Source organism: Zootoca vivipara, chromosome 11 (genome assembly GCF_963506605.1).
Source record: "Zootoca vivipara chromosome 11, rZooViv1.1, whole genome shotgun sequence".
Classification (NCBI taxonomy): Eukaryota; Metazoa; Chordata; class Lepidosauria; order Squamata; family Lacertidae; genus Zootoca; species Zootoca vivipara.
In genome coordinates this window covers 3,785,471-3,802,506 of record NC_083286.1, presented here as the reverse complement: position 1 = coordinate 3,802,506, position 17,036 = coordinate 3,785,471, and the positions used below count along the sequence as shown (strand labels likewise).

Below are 17,036 nucleotides of genomic sequence, written 5' to 3'. Positions count from 1 at the left end.
TTCAAACATTTATACAGGGCACTGCAGGCAACATTTTTCCAGTCATAGCTGCCAAGTTCCGGCCTGAGAAATAAGGGACTGGACCGGAAGTAGCAGACTGAAAGTAGCGCTGCCGCCATTTTGGAACTGGGCGTAGCATGCTCAGAAGCTACTTTTGATGCTGCTCTGCCCTGTTCCAAAATGGCCGCTGCACCAGAAGTCATGCTGCAGCCATTTTGGAACTGGGCAAAGCAACATCAAAAGTCGCTTCTGAGCATGATCCGCCCAGTTCTAAAATGGCCGCCGTGCCAGAATAAACCGGGGAAAGACAAAAAAATCTGTTTTTTCGGATGGGAACAGCTGGAAAAATGGGGGTTTCCCGGGGAATACGGGAGACTTGGCAGCTATGTTTCCAGTGTGTAACCCACAATCCATGAGTATCATAAGAACCACCCAGAGAGACCCTACACTAATAGCTGCGTACGAGGGGCTGCGACCCCTGCCCAGTCTGCTTACCCTCCCCCCCGCCTACCAACGCCTTTGCCACCCCTCCTTCCCACACAGCTGGCCAACTTCCCCTCTTTTTACACCTTACCAAGTTTGACCCAATCAATTCTTTCATTGCTTTGAAATATACAATACAGGTGATTTTGACAGGGATAGATGTAGTATTGATTATTAATGATTTAAATCGGTGTAGCATGCATATTTAGGAAGTCAAAGTTAGAAACAGTGGTTCTATTATTATTTTTTACCAACCTTGAAGTTGTTGTTTTGAACCATTACATTTTTGCATTTGAACCTTTCAGTAAGTTACTGATAATGTTGTCCAGATAAGACATTGTGTAAAAAGTGTTACTCAGTTTTTTGTGACAGTGGTGCAATGAAATGCTTCAGATGAATGGTCTGCCTTTTTGAAGCCTAACTTCTTTTTTTACAAATGTAACGGTACAACATACTGCTGTTTTTAACTTCTTCTTCTTCTCCTTTTTCAGATGTCCCGCAAGATGCCAAGTGTGCCAGAACTTAATTCGGTAAGACCACATATGATTTGGGACTGTATTTTTTAAAATAAAGAATGGGTGTGAAATATTCCTAACCAAGGATGTGTCCACTGCTAATAAAAATGGTTGATTGCATTTCCGTCAGTTGCTGGAGGATTTACTAGAAATCCTGCTGTGGTCAATAAACTACATGTGGCATCCACAGACTTCCCTGCACAGCTGGTGCCTCCTGTTGGAGATGGGAAGACAAAGAAACAAAAAGAGAGTGCAAGCAGTTACACAGCTGTCAGTGGGCTATGCCTACATAGTAGAGAAAGTTTGGTGTGGAGGAATAAAATAGTGGTGCTTCCAAGTGGAGGCTTTATGTTGCAAACCATAGCTTAGTGCTAGAGCATCAGCTTTGCATGCAGAATGTCCCAGGTTTAAACCCCAGTACGTATCTTCAGGTCAACTCAGGAGAGACACTGAAACTCCTCCTCCAGAGGTCCTGATTCCAATGGAATATCCTCACACCTGCTATAAGCGCTTCAAAATAACAGGAGGATATATTATTCACATCTAGTTATATCGTCCACCTGTCCTTCATTACAAAACAGCTGTGAAAAGCTGCAGGCATCCAGATTATGCTATTCTATGCATATATATTTGAAAAATTGCCACATTTTCTGTCTTATCCTTCCATTCAGTCCGAATTTTCCAGTGAGAAATCTCTGGATTGATAATTTAAGATGTTAACAGGAGCCTTAACCTGCAATTTGCTTATAATTTTAACAAGATATTCGTACAGTGCAAGGTGTTTGGGTTGTTCAGCATTTCTATAGAACTTGAGAAATGTCTTACAGCATTCTAGTACAATGCATTACTGTCAGCTAGTCACTGTTTATATGTAGTACTGTAGTTTAGAAATACATTTAATTAATTTATGCCAATGTTATGAGCTTTTTGTCTTTTTTTAAAGATGTTGTTGTGGACGGCTAATTGGCGACCATCCTGGGATTGATTGTTGCTGGCCCATCTGTCTGTCTGCACAGGAGGTAGAGAACAGGGAATGGTGTGTCCAAAAGGACACAAAGACAAGTCCAACTGATGCATTTGGTACTATCAATTTTCAAGACGGTGATCACACTTACCATGCCAAGGTGCGTACACACTTTGAAACAGGGCTGTAATAAAATAACTTTCTCAGTGACTTAGCATAAAAACAACTAATAGTGCTAAACATAAAACTGCTGGTGTTAGATAAAAATCCAGTATAAATTGGTATGAGTTTGTTCCATGCTGTCACAGTGGCGCTGGTGGCTACTCTAGAGTAACGACTCCTCACAGCTCTGCATTTTATCCTTTTATTTAGTGCAGTCTATTTACAGTGCTGAAACAGTGCTACCGTGTTTCCCCTTTTTTAATACGTAGTCAAAAAGTAAGGCATGGCAGGGTTTTTAACCGTTTGAGAAATGTAAGTCATACCCCGAAAATAAGCCATACTTCCGCGACGTGCAGAGCAAGACCACTGAGCGCCCCAGCCAACTAGCGGGACCCAGCACGGCGGCCGCAGCAGGAGGAGGAAGCCTGCCAGGTTGGGTCGGTGCCCGGAAGCGGCGGCGGCTGCTGCAGCGCCAATGAAGCGTGCAGCAGTACCGCACGGAGCACGGAGGGCACAAGCCAGCAGGACCCAGCTCCTGCAATGCCGGCCATGGCAGGAGGAGGAAGCCTGCCAGGTCGGGTTGGTGGTCGGAAGCGGCGGCGGCTGCAGCGCTGACAAAGCGCGAAGCAGCACCGCTCTCTCTCTCTCTGTGGGTGTCAGTCTCTTTCTCTCTGTGTGCGCGCGCGTCTCTCTCTCCCCCCCCCCCGTGCGTCTTTCTCTCTCTCTCCCCCTGTGTCTCTCCGTTTGTGATCGCGTCTCTGTTTGTGCCGCGCAGGTTCCTCTTCGGCTCGTCATTCAGCTGCTCCGGCCTCCTCGCCGAGAGCTGACGCCGCTCCTCTCCCCCTCCTTCCCTTTCCCCCCTCCCTTCCCTTCCTTCCGTCGGTCGGTCCGTCAGTTGGGGTTGCGCGCGCCAGAGGCGCAGGCCCTAACCTGGTCCCCCTCGCGCTTCCCTCACTAGCGTCTTGGAGCGGGACGGGTCCCAGCCTCCCTCCCATTCCCCGGCCAGCATGAGAGAGCCCGGGGAGCAGCCTCTATACCTCCGCGCGCACACACACCCGGCCGCCGCTGCCTTTGAAGCCATGGCGGCGAGCGCCAAGCCGAAGCAGGAGGAGAAGCACCTAAAGCTGCTGAGGGAGATGGGCAGCTTCGTGTATACCTCCTGCTCTGGCATCCTATGAGGTTTAAATCCACCTCACAGAGTGAAGCCCCCCCCCCTGTGCACGTCTGTCTCCTAGGCAGGTGGACATCCAGCCTCTGCTTAGAAGCCTCCAAGGAAGGAGAGCCCTTGACTCAGGATGGGGAGGAGGGGAAACGGAGAGAATAGAGGAGGCAGAAAATGCACGCGGAAGAGAGCGCCAAGCGTCCTGAGCCAGTGGGACCCAGTTGTACTGGCACTTTAAAATTAAAAAAAAGACACCCCCTGAAAATAAGCCACCGTGTGTTTTTTTGAAAGAAAAAAGTTGTAAGACGGTGTCTTAAAAAGGGGGAAACACGGTATGTACATGTTGTCAGTCGGGTGCAGAACCTCCGAATGGAGATTCCTGCGTTTTCCTCCAGCAAAGTAGCCTGGGGATACTAAATCTCCGCCCACGACGTTTCCTGCACAATTCCGGGGTCGCTGGGATCGGTCTTCTTCCCGCGCCTTCCCTGCTTCCCCCTTCCGTTCCCAAGCGGCGCCTTGGCTCAGCTACCTTGCCCGAGCCCTGGCTCCTACTTCCTGATTCCTCACTAGAGACATCCCCCTCCCCGCTCCCACTGGCGCTTGGGGAAGAGCTTGTGGATAAGATGGGAGGCGGCTGTCTATAACTTCTGTCCCTCACACATGCTATCTCATAATTTGATGACTACAATATTAAGAGATAACATGCATGTGTCTAAAAGATCAAGCACCACCATCACATATAATAGAGTGCTTCTAACAACTTCCATCATCTCTGGCATAATACTTTTGAAATTAAAGCAGTGAACATATTCACCTCTGAATGCTTAGACAAAAAGATAAGCACACATGAGTTACTCAGCTATACATTAAGTGATAGTGTACTTTAGTTCCTCACCATAATCAATGGATTTCTGTTCCTGTGTTTGAAAGGAACATTATGCTAACCCATGAGGTTTGTGTGTGCGCGTTTCACTGTGATGTGATTTTGAAAACAGGCCAATTTAAACAGTTGGAAATGTTCAAACTATTAGATTTTGCAGCAAATTGAAGAGGTTAGGACTAAGGTGATATCTTTACCCTATAAAATATATGCTACCTTTTCTCGATGTGTAGTTCTAACAACTACAGTTTATTTTCCCCAGTATATTAGAACATCTTATGATACCAAGGTGGACCAGCTGTTACAACTCATGGTGAAAGAATGGCAGATGGAATTGCCCAAACTGGTCATTTCTGTTCATGGTGGCATCCAGAACTTCAAGCTTCCATCTAAACTTAAGCAGCTTTTGAGCAAAGGCTTGGTCAAAGCTGCTGAGACCACAGGAGCATGGATACTAACAGAAGGCATCAACACGGGTACAGTCAACTCTTTTGAAATGTAATGTTCTCTCTGGGGAAGATAGAAACACAAAAAATGGTCTTATACTGAGCCTAACCTTAGAATTGTCTAGATTATTGAGGATTTCCCCCCAATCTACATGAAGATGCCAAGAATTGTGCCTGGATCCTTTGTATGCAAAGCATGTGCTCTACCACTGAGTTATGCCTCCTCTCATAGCTTTGGTTTCTTAGATGACAGGCAGCTTGTGGCTGGTTAGCTTGTTAGAGCTGCCTGTGTGAGGCAATTTGACCCTTCTGTGCCTTGGTCATATGGAATATTTGGATCTGTGTAGTTTGTTATGGTTTCTGGGAATTTTGATTTCCGAGGGGGCCTCCTGACAACCTGTGATCTTACCATATGAATTGTTTAAATTTAATAAATAATCATGACATAATAATAACTCTCAGCACCCTTAACAAACTGCAGTTCCCAAAATTATTTGGGGGAAGCCATGACTGTTAATAGTTTAAGTGTATAGTGTGGATGTAATAACTATGTGGTTGAAAAACATTGTGTTATTCAAGAAATACAGCTCACAATTCTGTGGAGAAGTCCCACAAATGCAACATTTTCCATGTATGTAACTTCACCATGTTCTTAGGCTATGAGCTATATCCTTTTTGCAGTTTGGATGTGATATAAATTTCTTACTTATTTCTGTCAGTTTGCATTTCTTGGTACAGAAAGTATTGATCTGTAGAGATCTTTCCTATTCTAATTAATTCAAGAGGGTTCTGGAAGCTTCTCCGTGTGAAAGAAACAAGCAGAAGGTTCATGATGTTTGGGTTATTCCTTCAGAGAAGCTGAGTACAGCTGGCTTAAACTGCTCCTGTTATCTCTTTCTGTCAAGGTCATGCTAATTATAATAGTGAGGCCAGAAGGAGCTTAGGTTTCACTCTCTTCCTGTCTCTAGTTCCTTCTGGTGTGGTGTTCTGTATATAGTGTTAAGTTTTAGTCCTATTGTAAGTTATTGTAAGTTTAAGTCTGCTGCAACTGGACTTCTTATGGACGGTGTCAATTTGTGACCATTATGCTCAGTAGCAGTAAAGCTCTGCTGGATGAAATACAGTTGCCTCTGGTCTATTGTTTGGGAATCCCACAACATGTTTAAGTTTTTAACTTGCTAACTATACGTTGGAGTCAGGGCCGGCTCTAAGGCAAGCCCGGGGGGTGCAGGGCTGCCAGGGGGGCGCCGCGCGGCTGCGCCTGCCTGCTGCGGTGAGAAACAGGGCGGGGCAGGGGGCACCGGAGCGATCATCGCACCACGGCGCCAGGGTGCCCGACATGCTTAAGACGGCCCTGGTTGGAGTTCTGCTCTGGATCAATACTGAGTAGAATCCATGACAATTTCATGTCTAGACTGCCTTTCATCTATGTAGATTACAAAGAATCTACAGTACATAGAATTATATGCTGTGATGGCAAGATGCCAGCTGTTTTGTAATATTAATGATGATGGTGATAATATTTCTAGGCGTGTCTAAGCATGTGGGAGATGCCTTGAAACTACATGCCTCTCAGTACTTAAGAAAGATATTGGCTGTTGGAATCCCCCCTTGGGGTATCATTGAGAACCAGAGGGACCTCATTGGAAAAGATGTGAGTTAATGAATGCTTTTTGTTTTCTTGTTTTAAGTGCACTCTTTCCCTCAGCCCCAAAGCCTGCAAAGTAGGGGTTTGCCTGTAGGGAAGAGCTGTTTCGTATGTACAAACTTGTATCTCCAGCAAAAAGGGTAAAGGTAAAGGTACCCCAACCATTAGGTCCAGTTGCGGATGACTCTGGAGTTGCGGCGCTCATCTTGTTCTATAGGCCAAGGGAGCCAGCATTTGTCTTCAGACAGCTTCCAGGTCATGTGGCCAGCATGACTAAACCGCTTCTGGCGAACCAGAGCAGCACACAGAAATGCCGTTTACCTTCCCGCTGGAGTAGTACCTATTTATCTATTTGCACTTTGATGTGCTTTCAAACTGCTAGGTGGGCAGGATCTGGGACCGAACAACGGGAGCTTATCCCGTCGTGGGGATTTGAACCGCCGACCTTCTGATCGGCAATCCCTAGACTCTGTGGTTTACTTTAGACCACAGCACCACCCATGTCCCATAGCAAAAAGGGTGCTTTGTGCAATTATTCTTGTGTAACTTACCATCAGCTGCACATATGTAATTTATGCAATGCAGATACTGTATATATGGATATTAGTGGCAATGGGATAGAAACTATTGTATGGATTACCTCATATCTAAGTGCTTCCCAGATGGGTGTTTATTGTGGAAATCTATGCAGTTTTTTCACAGTATCTATATGATCTATATGATGACATAGGGACCCAGGTGGCGCTGTGGTTAAACCACTGAGCCTAGGGCTTGCTGATCAGAAGGTCGGCGGTTCGAATCCCTGTGACGGGGTGAGCTCCCGTTGCTTGGTCTCAGCTCCTGCCAACCTAGCAGTTTGAAAGCACGTCAAAATGCAAGTAGATAAATAGGAACCGCTACAGCGGGAAGGTAAACGGCGTCCCCTTTGTCTACTGTTTGGGGAAGTTTCCTCAAGGCAGTTGGAGGAGTGGGGGTGGGGAGGAAGAAATGGGGGGGGGAGCCCCCACTGTGCTAGAGGAAGTCCTTGCACTCATTAGTCGAATCTGGTCCAGTTTTACTCGTTGTAGACCCATTGAAATTAATTGACCTAACGTAATCATTCTTATTACCTTAATTCCAGTGAGTCTACTCTGAGCAAAAGGTAGTTAAATACCACCCATAACCCTGTTGTACTTCAGGAAGGATACCATTATTCTGCTGTTTGGAGACTGGATTGGTGATGATATAAAAGCAGTGCTTTTTTCTATATAAAAAAATTAGGAGTACTCTCAGTTTCCTACTCATATTGAAATACTCCCCCTCAATGAGGCCAAACTTAGATTCACAAAATGTGTCCCCCCAGAAAAAAGCACTGTGTAAAAGAATGTTTTTAAAATAGCAGTGACCAAGGACCTCAGGTCTTCTGCCTTATAGAATATCAATGTGTACAAGGATTATTAGAAAATACTATGCAAATATATCAAGAGCTGATGCATGAATTCTTGTGAAATAAAACAAATTATTTCTCTATTAGGCAATAGAAATGTCTAAATCAGGCAGATGAGAATGCTATAGTATTTTGGTGGGGCTGTTTTGTTTTGCTTTTACCTGAATTCTCCTCAGGTAGTGTGCCTGTATCAGACCTTGAGCAATCCTCTCAGCAAGCTGAGCACCCTGAACAGCATGCATTCCCACTTCATACTGGCTGATGATGGCACAGTGGGCAAATATGGCAATGAGATGAAACTCAGGAGGAATCTAGAAAAATACCTGTCACTCCAGAAAATACACTCTAGTAAGTTATCCTTGTTCTGGCTTCACTTTGTAAGAAGTGTCTTATCTCAGGCACCACTGATAGCTGGCTTTGCCCTAAGAGAAGAGAAGTAACTTCTCCTGGATACCAGCGAGTCATGTTTTCTCTACAATAAATTGGAGCCTGGAACGTATCTTAAATCTGTTTTACAAATCTTTAGGGAGGAGCACAGTGGAAGTTTTCTGCACTGTCATTCAGTATGGTTTACTGCGACCATTGACTATGGTGTATTGTGATATGTGAATGTTGCCAATAAAAATTAAAGGCTTAATCAATTAGCAATTGTTTTGATAGGTTTTCTTTTGTCCCAATTCATTGAGTAGTACATTTTTTTATTTAAAAAATAATACTGCAGTTTTAATACTTAGTTCCAGCCACCTGCAGCTTTTTGAATACATCATATTTCTTCTCTGTCACACTTCCATCTTCTAAGAAGCGGACATACAAGTTCTTCTTCTACAAAGCAAAAGCTAATAACGCTTTTTGCTTTAGAATTATTTATGTTTTACTCACATGCATGTTCATGCAAATTTAATCAGTGAAATTGACAGTTGAGTAAAACATTATTTAATTGACCATTAAAAAAAACAAAACAGGCAATAGCCCTACTTTTTGTCTTGTGATTTTTAAAAATCTTGATGGGTACAAAAGTGGGTTATTATATCACTGTGGAACTCTGCCCTGTTAACGTTTTCAATGTGATTTGAAATAGGAATGGGACAAGGAGTGCCCTTAGTTGGGCTGCTGGTGGAAGGTGGTCCAAATGAGATCCTGACAGTGTGGGAATATGTGAGGGACAAGCCGGCTGTCCCTGTAGTAGTTTATGAGGGAACTGGGCGAGCGGCTGACCTTCTCGCTTTCACCCATAAGCACACAGCAGATATGACGTGAGTACTTGCAGCTTGCAGCATTTGCTTGCACTTGCCACTTCATTGCAAAAGATGCCTTTAATCAAACAAGTCTATAGCTAAGAAATCTTGGTGTTTTTTAAAAAATAAAAACATGGTTTAATTAGATTGTCTCTGAACTTCTCACTCTTGAGCAAGGAAAGAAGAATTGCTCAGCCTTTTTCTAGGCCTTTGCCCAGGACCTTTCTGGCCCTGGTGCTGATCCTTTCATCTGCTGTCTACTAAATTTTACTCAGGCTAGACCCATTTAAATTAATGGCCCTAACATAGTCATGTTAATTAATTTCAATGGGTCTGCTCTGAGCAAAACTCACTGGATACCACCTGTTATCTCTTTCTCATACCTGCCCAATTTGCTTCCTGTACTGCTAGCTAGTCACATCCTTATTTTATTTATTGACTGATGGATAGTACAGTGGTACATCTACTTACAAATAACTCTACTTACGAATTTTTCTACTTACAAATGGAGCTCAGTCCGCCATCTTGGATGTGGTTTAGATAGGATTTTTTCTACTTACGAATTTTTAGATAGGGTTGCTTCGACTTACGAATTTTTCCTCCCAATGCATTCCTATGGGATTTGACTTACAATTTTTTTCGACTTACAAATGTGTGTTCAGAACGCATTAAATTCGTAAGTAGAGGTACCACTGTACTGGGAATATGTGCTTGGCAAATGGTGAAGATTCTGGTCACCACCATTTTCTTTTTTGTGTCCTCACAGGGTGGTTCTGGAGAAGTAGCTTAAAGTGGTCCAATTGGTAGTGAAACTGAGATGGTGGTCAAACTATGATTCTGATGCTCCACAAGTGTTGTAGGGCACATATTCTGAATAGCCCTATATTTTCAAGATTTAACTGTCTAATACTTCCAGCCTAGTTTCACCAACTTCAGCATATTTCTTACCATTCAGAGATGTTTCTCTTCCCCTAGATTGGACATTTTCACGTTGAAATTGTACTGCTCATATTAACATTTGACATTACTATTTATAAGCCATTATTCTTTGGGTGCTTCTACAGTGGAAATCTGGCAGCCCATCGTCCAGATCAACCACTAGTTGACCCATCATTGCCTTGGGCTCATCCTATGGGTCCTATTAAACTCTTTAGAAGACATCTGAAGGCAGCCCTGTTTAGGGAGGCTTTTAATATTTAATCGATTATTTTATTCTTCTGCTGGAAGCTGCCCAGAGTGGCTGGGGAAACCCAGCCAGATGGGCGGGGTATAAAAATATTATTATTATTATTATTATTATTATTATTATTATTATTATTATTATATTCTTTCTCCACAATCTATGCATATGTCAACAACAGTAAGTGGGGCAGAGGCAACATACGGTAATTTCGCCATCAGCCAAACTAGTTACCAATCACAGTTGTACAGTGCGGATTGACTGTTACTTAGGTGGAATGCCTATAACCAACTAAGTGTGTGGTAAAGGTAAAGGGACGCGGGTGGCGCTGTGGGTTAAACCACTGAGCCTAGGGTTTGCCGATCAGAAGGTTGGCGGTTCGAATCCCTGCGATGGGGTGAGCTCCCATTGCTCGGTCCCAGCTCCTGCCCACCTAGCAGTTCGAAAGCACGTCAAAGTGCCATTAGATACATAGGTTCCGCTACAGCAGGAAGGTAAACGGCGTTTCCATGTGCTGCTCTGGTTCGCCAGAAGCGGCTTTGTCATGCTGGCCACATGACCTGGAAGCTATACGCTGGCTCCCTCGGCCAATAACGCGAGATGAGCGCTGCAACCCCAGAGTCAGTCACAACTGGACCTAATGGTCAGGGGTCCCTTAAAGGTAAAGGTACCCCTGACCATTAGGTCCAGTCATGGACAACTCTGGGGTTGCTCTATAGGCCGAGGGAGCCGGCGTTTGTCCGCAGACAGCTTCTGGGTCATGAGGCCAGCATGACTAAGCCACTTCTGGTGTACCAGAACAGCACATGGAAACGCCGTTTACCTTCCCGCCGGAGCAGTACCTATTTATCTACTTGCACTTTGACGTGCTTTTGAACTGCTAGGAGGGCAGGAGCTGGGACCGAGCAATGGGAGCTCACCTGCATCCCTATGTATGTGTAAAGTAACATTAATTTAGATGAGATTTGCAGGGAACCATTCTAAATTGCACCCTTTATTCTTTTTGTGGACAAGCCTTGACTTCAGTTGTTTAGGGGTGATGTTTTAGTCACTATATAATGCAAGGGTAGACTCAGTCATGCCCTCCATATTTTGGTGGACTCCAGCTCCCATCATCCCTGACCATTGTCCAACAGGTTGGTGCTGATGGGATTTGTAGTCCAATAACATCTGGAGGGCACATACATTTGTTGCCCTAGTGTAGTGGGACAAGCAGTGCAAGTAAAGTGATGGGGGAAGCTTTGTGTGTTACACATTTGTTGAAAAATATTTACAGTATTACAGTAACTGACAATAAGTATCTATTGGTGCAATAATAATTATCTTTTTGTACGTACATTTCTTTCTCAGGAATTTGAGCCCTCAGCTTAAGGAAGAGATATTATTAATGATTCAGAACACCTTCAGTTTGGGGCAGAAACAGTCCCACCATTTATTTAAAATGTTAATGGAGTGCATGGAACACAGGGATTCTGTAAGTATGATAAATTCATGAAATTCTTTTCATTAATCTCATTCTCTAGAGTGCCATTGAATTTTGACTTGGGTTCAGAAGATGTTTCACTAAATTAATCATGTTTAGAAAAATGATTGCCGGTCACAGTTTCCTGCCTATCCTTTGCCCACCATGTAGTTCTGAATTGTCTGGTGGTTTTCACTCTTCTCTCAGTAAAATGTTTTGTTATTTTGACAGATAACCATATTTGATGCAGAGTCGGATGAGCATCAGGACATTGATTTGGCAATCCTGACTGCACTCTTAAAAGGTACGTGCATATCATAATTTCTGCCTCTTTCTTCAAAGTCATAGCAATGCATAAGAATTACTTATGAAGCAGAAGAGGAAAAACTTTTTGTATAAAATCTAAAAGAATAATTTATTTTTTGTAGGAACAAATATGTCTGCTCCAGATCAGCTAAACCTGGCACTGGCCTGGAACAGACTGGACATTGCTAAGAAGCATATATTGATTTATGGACAGCACTGGAAGGTAGTTTTCACATGTATTTTTCACACACACTATGGACAAACATTTACAGTTGTGTTTCTGCACTCTTATATTTGTCTTATTGTGTTTAAGGAGAATATTGAATTGGAGTTTGCTCACCAGCACTGAGATGCAAATAACTCCCAGAAATTGCAAAAGTTATGAAGAAAACAATTATTTCTCCCTCTTACTTTACATTTCCTGCAATTTTTTGAAGGTTGGGTCCCTGGAACAAGCAATGCTTGATGCTTTGGTGATGGATCGGGTAGAATTTGTGAAGTTGCTAATAGAACATGGAGTGAATCTGCACCGCTTTCTTACCATAACCCGATTGGAAGAACTGTACAATACTGTGAGTGCCTGGAATTCCAATGCTGAATACATTTTGCTTAAATATGTATCTACTTTGCTAATATTCAGAGGTAGTTCCAATGGAACAATAGGTCGTTTCTGCATTTTTGCGTGGATGTTTGAACTTGTAGCATAGAATCCCAAAAGCTGTTATAAGTATGCCTAGTGCCCCCCCCGAACTCGTTGCATAGTTCTGGTCATAGGTCTTGGTGAGTGGCTATTGTGCAGTTGCATGCCTAGTTGTATATGCTCCTGCAGAACTGCCTGTCATGATTGCTTTATCCTAGATGGATGAATAGGCAGATGACCCAAGCTACAAAGTAACGTCATCTTCTGTTCTTCCTTGTTTATCTGTTGATCTATTTGTTTCATCGAAAAGAGAGCAGACAATGATGTTTTTTGTTTTGTTATTCAAGACAGTTTGCCATTTACTTCATCATCACAGCTGAGGCCTTGCAGTGCATATGCTGAGGCTTCTGCAACAATGAGTCATTCAGAAACTGATCCCCATCACATCCCTCATAAAACTGGGACACCTGGAATCTAAAATGGATGTCACTATCCATTCTGAAAGTTTGGAATGATACAGATTGGGCTGGGGGCGGATCTGGGCGCACCAAACATATTCCAGAACAGAGTTTTGGAATTTCACCCTATTAGTGCAATGTAGTATTCAACAGTATAATAAAAATAAATAACCCTTCAGTGCCTTGGTCCTTGGATTTTGCTCTTTTGGATGTATTTAAAGATATGAAAAAGTGCCTTACCTTCCACAAGTGTAACACTAACTAGGCAATTTGTTTAATTTTCTATTAGAGGAATGGCAGAAAATGTAAAGGGCAGGTTACAATGCCCCAAAGGCCAGTTTAAAATCTATGAGGGAGGCATGCAGGATAAGACAGCAAGGATAAAAGAGAGACTATTTCCTCTTGCAGTCCCACAGCCTCCACCTCTTGCCCAATCTATATAAACAAAAAAGAAGAAGCAGTTTAGCCCGGCAGGAGGCTCATTTGAAGAGAACGATAGGTTGATTGATAGATTGATCTGATGGTTCTGTTGTGATCATGGGGAGGAAATGCAGCTGAAGAATGTGCTTTCTCTTTTTAAATACAGCTTTCTCCAGCCCAAGTCTTAAACAAAATTTAGTTCTTAATAAATATTAATGTACTAGCTGTCTTGTTTCTGAATCTTTATTTCTGAATTAAAGAAAATAAAGTTTCTTCCTTTCTTTTAATTTAGTCCCTGTGTTCTTGTCATTCTTCTTTTAACATTTCAGAAACAAGGGCCAACAAATCTTCTTCTGCGTCATCTTGTTTGTGACGTGAAACAGGTAATTACATTCTGAAGAATGATGAGCTAGAACTCCTTTAAGGTAAAGGTAAAGGGACCCCTGACCATGAGGTCCAGTCGTGACCGACTCTGGGGTTGCGGCGTTCATCTTGTGTTGTTGGCTGTTTACCTTCCCGACGGAGCGGTACCTATTTATCTACTTGCACTTTGACGTGCTTTTGAACTGCTAGGTTGACAGGAAGAACTCCTTTAGATGGTGGTTTTTGCCATGATCACAACTGAATCACCACTTGCTATATGCTGTTTTATAGTATAGGACTATAGGGTCTGTATGATCACCTTGGGAGCTGTGCTGATCTTATTGGCCCAACCAGACTAGCAGCAACTTCAAAAATGTTAGGAATAGCAACAAACACTCATTCTAAATAGAACTTGAACTGTTTTCTTCTTCTTTGGTGATCACTCATAGCTGAGTAAGATTGTCTTCCATGAAGACAGTCTTAACTGTGTTAACAGTCTGTAAGTGACTGTGGAGGCCAATTCTGGATCCACATGTCCTTCCGCAGCGGAGACATAGGTTTCCAGGTGGGAGTTGATTAGAGCTGCTATCAGTAGGATATATGTCATCTGGGCACAGCCAGTCAATATGATAAAGATGTTGAAGGAAAAACATCATATGTTTACATATGGACAATCTGAGAAACTTCTTATTGGCTAATAAGTGGCTCAAGCTATTAAACTATTTTCCTGAACATTTATTTAGTGGCTCAGATTATAAAGTGCTTGTGAAGGATTCTTGATTCGTGCTCTAAAGCAGTATCAATATGCTTATGATTGTTATATGAAATGTCAAATATTTGTGTTACAGAGTACTCTTCCTGTGGATTATAAAATATCTCTGATTGATATTGGATTGGTAATAGAATACTTGATTGGTGGAGCTTATCAGAGCAGCTACACAAGAAAGCATTTCCGAGTTCTGTACAATAGCCTTTACAGGAAACATGAGGTAAACTCAATAAAATGGTCACAGCTGCTTCCATCAGGGAGAGCTTATAGAAATAGAGTTTAAGGCAGGCATCCCCAAACTCGGCTCTCCAGCTGTTTTGGGACTGCAACTCCCATCATCCCTAGCTAACAGGTCCAGTGGTCAGGGATGATGGGAATTGTAGTCCCCAAAACAGCTGGAGGGCCGAGTTTGGGGGTGCCTGGTTTAGGGGAAATAGTTTACCGTGTATATGTTATTACAGTTTGGGTATTTAGTAAGGATTCGGAATTGGAATACAAAAAAACGCATTTCCACATTCAGTCAAGCATCATATTAATAGATAATACACTAGAATAATAAATAATGCAAATATAGCCAATTTAACCATCATTTAGCCAATTTATTTTTGATATGAGATGTAATTGTTAAATAGAATTGTGGGGATCAATATTTATTGTGTCTTCACTGGTTATAATGCTTGTTTACAAAATAAGGTAGTACTTGAACTTTCTGCTTCTCAACTCTTGACATCATTTTAATACGTTCTGATGCCTGTCTAACAGATTGCAATTTGCTCACCTTGTGCATTTGTGAGCCCAGAAAAGCCTTTCAGTATCAGGTGGGATGTTGGCTCAGGGCCCTTGAGGGCCCTTTCTTCCTATTTAGAGGAACCTATTTTTCCATTTATCATTTTGTGCTCATGCTACTGAGCAGTGGTAGTTCCTCGGAAAGGCAGCATATCCTTGTAGTACTGTGTCCGTCAGGAATCGGGATGGGATAGGTTGATGTGGCGATGGAGCGGTCAGGGGAGTGTCACATTGGCAGCAATAGTCCTGCAGGTGTGCACACACCAGCGGGACTGCCGACCCTATGTTTCCCTGACATTGTAGCAGTCTGCTGGATCAGACCAGTGGCCCATCTAGTCCAGCATTCTGTTCTCACAGTGGCCAACCAGATCCCCATGGAAAACCCACAAGCAGGGCCTGAGCACAAGAGCTCTTTTCTTTCCTGTGGTTTCTAGCAACTGGCTTTCAGAAGCATTGCTGCCTCTGAGCATGGAGGCAGAGAATAGCCATTGTGTGGAGATGTTGTTGGATGCCAAGCCAGCATGGCCAACCATCCAACAATATCTGAAGTGCCGCAGGTTCCCCATAACTACTTTAAGTGGAAGAGAAAATTATAAACCTCTGTTACTGTGTTTTGGTAAACATGGTCATGATGATCCGGATCTCATTTGTCTCTTTCTCTTTGTTTCATGGAACCAGAGAGTTGTCTCCAGCTTGACGCAGAACTTCTCCCTTCATCACAATAATCATATGAGGAGCAGAAATAAATCTGATGAAAGCACCTCACATTCCCAGTTCATCCGAACAGCACAGCCATACAAATACAAAGTACTGTGATTCTTTGCTTGCTTATGCAATTTGATAGAAAACCAGCAGGCTGAAAAATCCTGTTTACTCATCCAATGGGTTTATACATGGGTCAGAGGCAGATTCAATGGCTAAAGTAAACCATTTCCTCTTCAGGGCTTGAATCACATGAAAATCAAGAACCACAGTTGGTTCCCTATAATCCCCTTGGGGATAATGGTTTATTCTGTGTTATGAGGGTTGGTGGTTGAAAAATGTGAAAGTGAATGACTGTAGGTCAATGGGTTCCTAATACAAATTTAGATTTGTGTTCCTTAGAGTTTTTCAGAAACTCTGAGAGGCCAGTTTCTCCATTCTTCACTGTCCAACAATCCAGAGAAAGACTCGTCACCAGCATCTTCTCTAGATGTGTGTCATGCACCTCTAAATTTGTTCCTCTTTAAGGGAAGGGCAAAGAGACCTTCCTCCTCCTTGTTCCCAATAAGGCAGGGTGTTCAGACAGTTTTGGACCCAAGGCAAGTGAATAGGCATTTTAAAAGAAATTCCAATGGAGAGCTGTTCTGGCCGACGACTCAGTGGCAGAGCACATATGAGTTCAATTCCTGACATCTTGAGAGACTGCTGTCTGAAGCTTTTGTCAGTCAGTGTAGACCAGGCATCCCCAAACTTCGGCCCTCCAGATGTTTTGGACTACAATTCCCATCATCCCTGACCACTGGTCCTGTTAGCTAGGGATCATGGGAGTTGTAGGCCAAAACATCTGGAGGGCCGCAGTTTGGGGATGCCTGGTGTAGACAATATTGAGCTATCTGGATCAAGGATCTGACCTATTAAATCTTCCCAGAATTTTCTACCTTTCTGCATAATAGAACACAAAATTGATATTAATAGTTGCATTCTGTTATATGGAGCTTTGAGTATATTATTTCATCTAGAATGTGGTTC

At 43.0% G+C, this 17,036-nt stretch overlaps 1 protein-coding gene across 3 annotated transcripts in view; it reads left to right on the top strand.

The window, feature by feature from the left end:
* The window catches only part of TRPM6 (transient receptor potential cation channel subfamily M member 6), a 103,658-nt gene that overhangs the window by 24,592 nt on the left and 62,030 nt on the right, over window positions 1-17,036 (top strand). For 2 of the 3 annotated variants that reach the window (XM_035099595.2, XM_035099594.2), the window contains exons 3-15: window positions 975-1,013; window positions 1,942-2,122; window positions 4,429-4,642; window positions 6,142-6,266; window positions 7,863-8,034; window positions 8,765-8,939; window positions 11,452-11,575; window positions 11,795-11,867; window positions 11,992-12,092; window positions 12,307-12,441; window positions 13,717-13,770; window positions 14,599-14,739; window positions 15,984-16,112. In XM_035099595.2, coding sequence (XP_034955486.2) covers window positions 975-1,013; window positions 1,942-2,122; window positions 4,429-4,642; window positions 6,142-6,266; window positions 7,863-8,034; window positions 8,765-8,939; window positions 11,452-11,575; window positions 11,795-11,867; window positions 11,992-12,092; window positions 12,307-12,441; window positions 13,717-13,770; window positions 14,599-14,739; window positions 15,984-16,112 — 1,663 coding nt within the window. Of the gene's footprint in view, window positions 1-974; window positions 1,014-1,941; window positions 2,123-4,428; window positions 4,643-6,141; window positions 6,267-7,862; window positions 8,035-8,764; window positions 8,940-11,451; window positions 11,576-11,794; window positions 11,868-11,991; window positions 12,093-12,306; window positions 12,442-13,716; window positions 13,771-14,598; window positions 14,740-15,983; window positions 16,113-17,036 lie in introns of those variants that run through there. The other variant, XM_035099597.2, reaches the window with a different exon arrangement.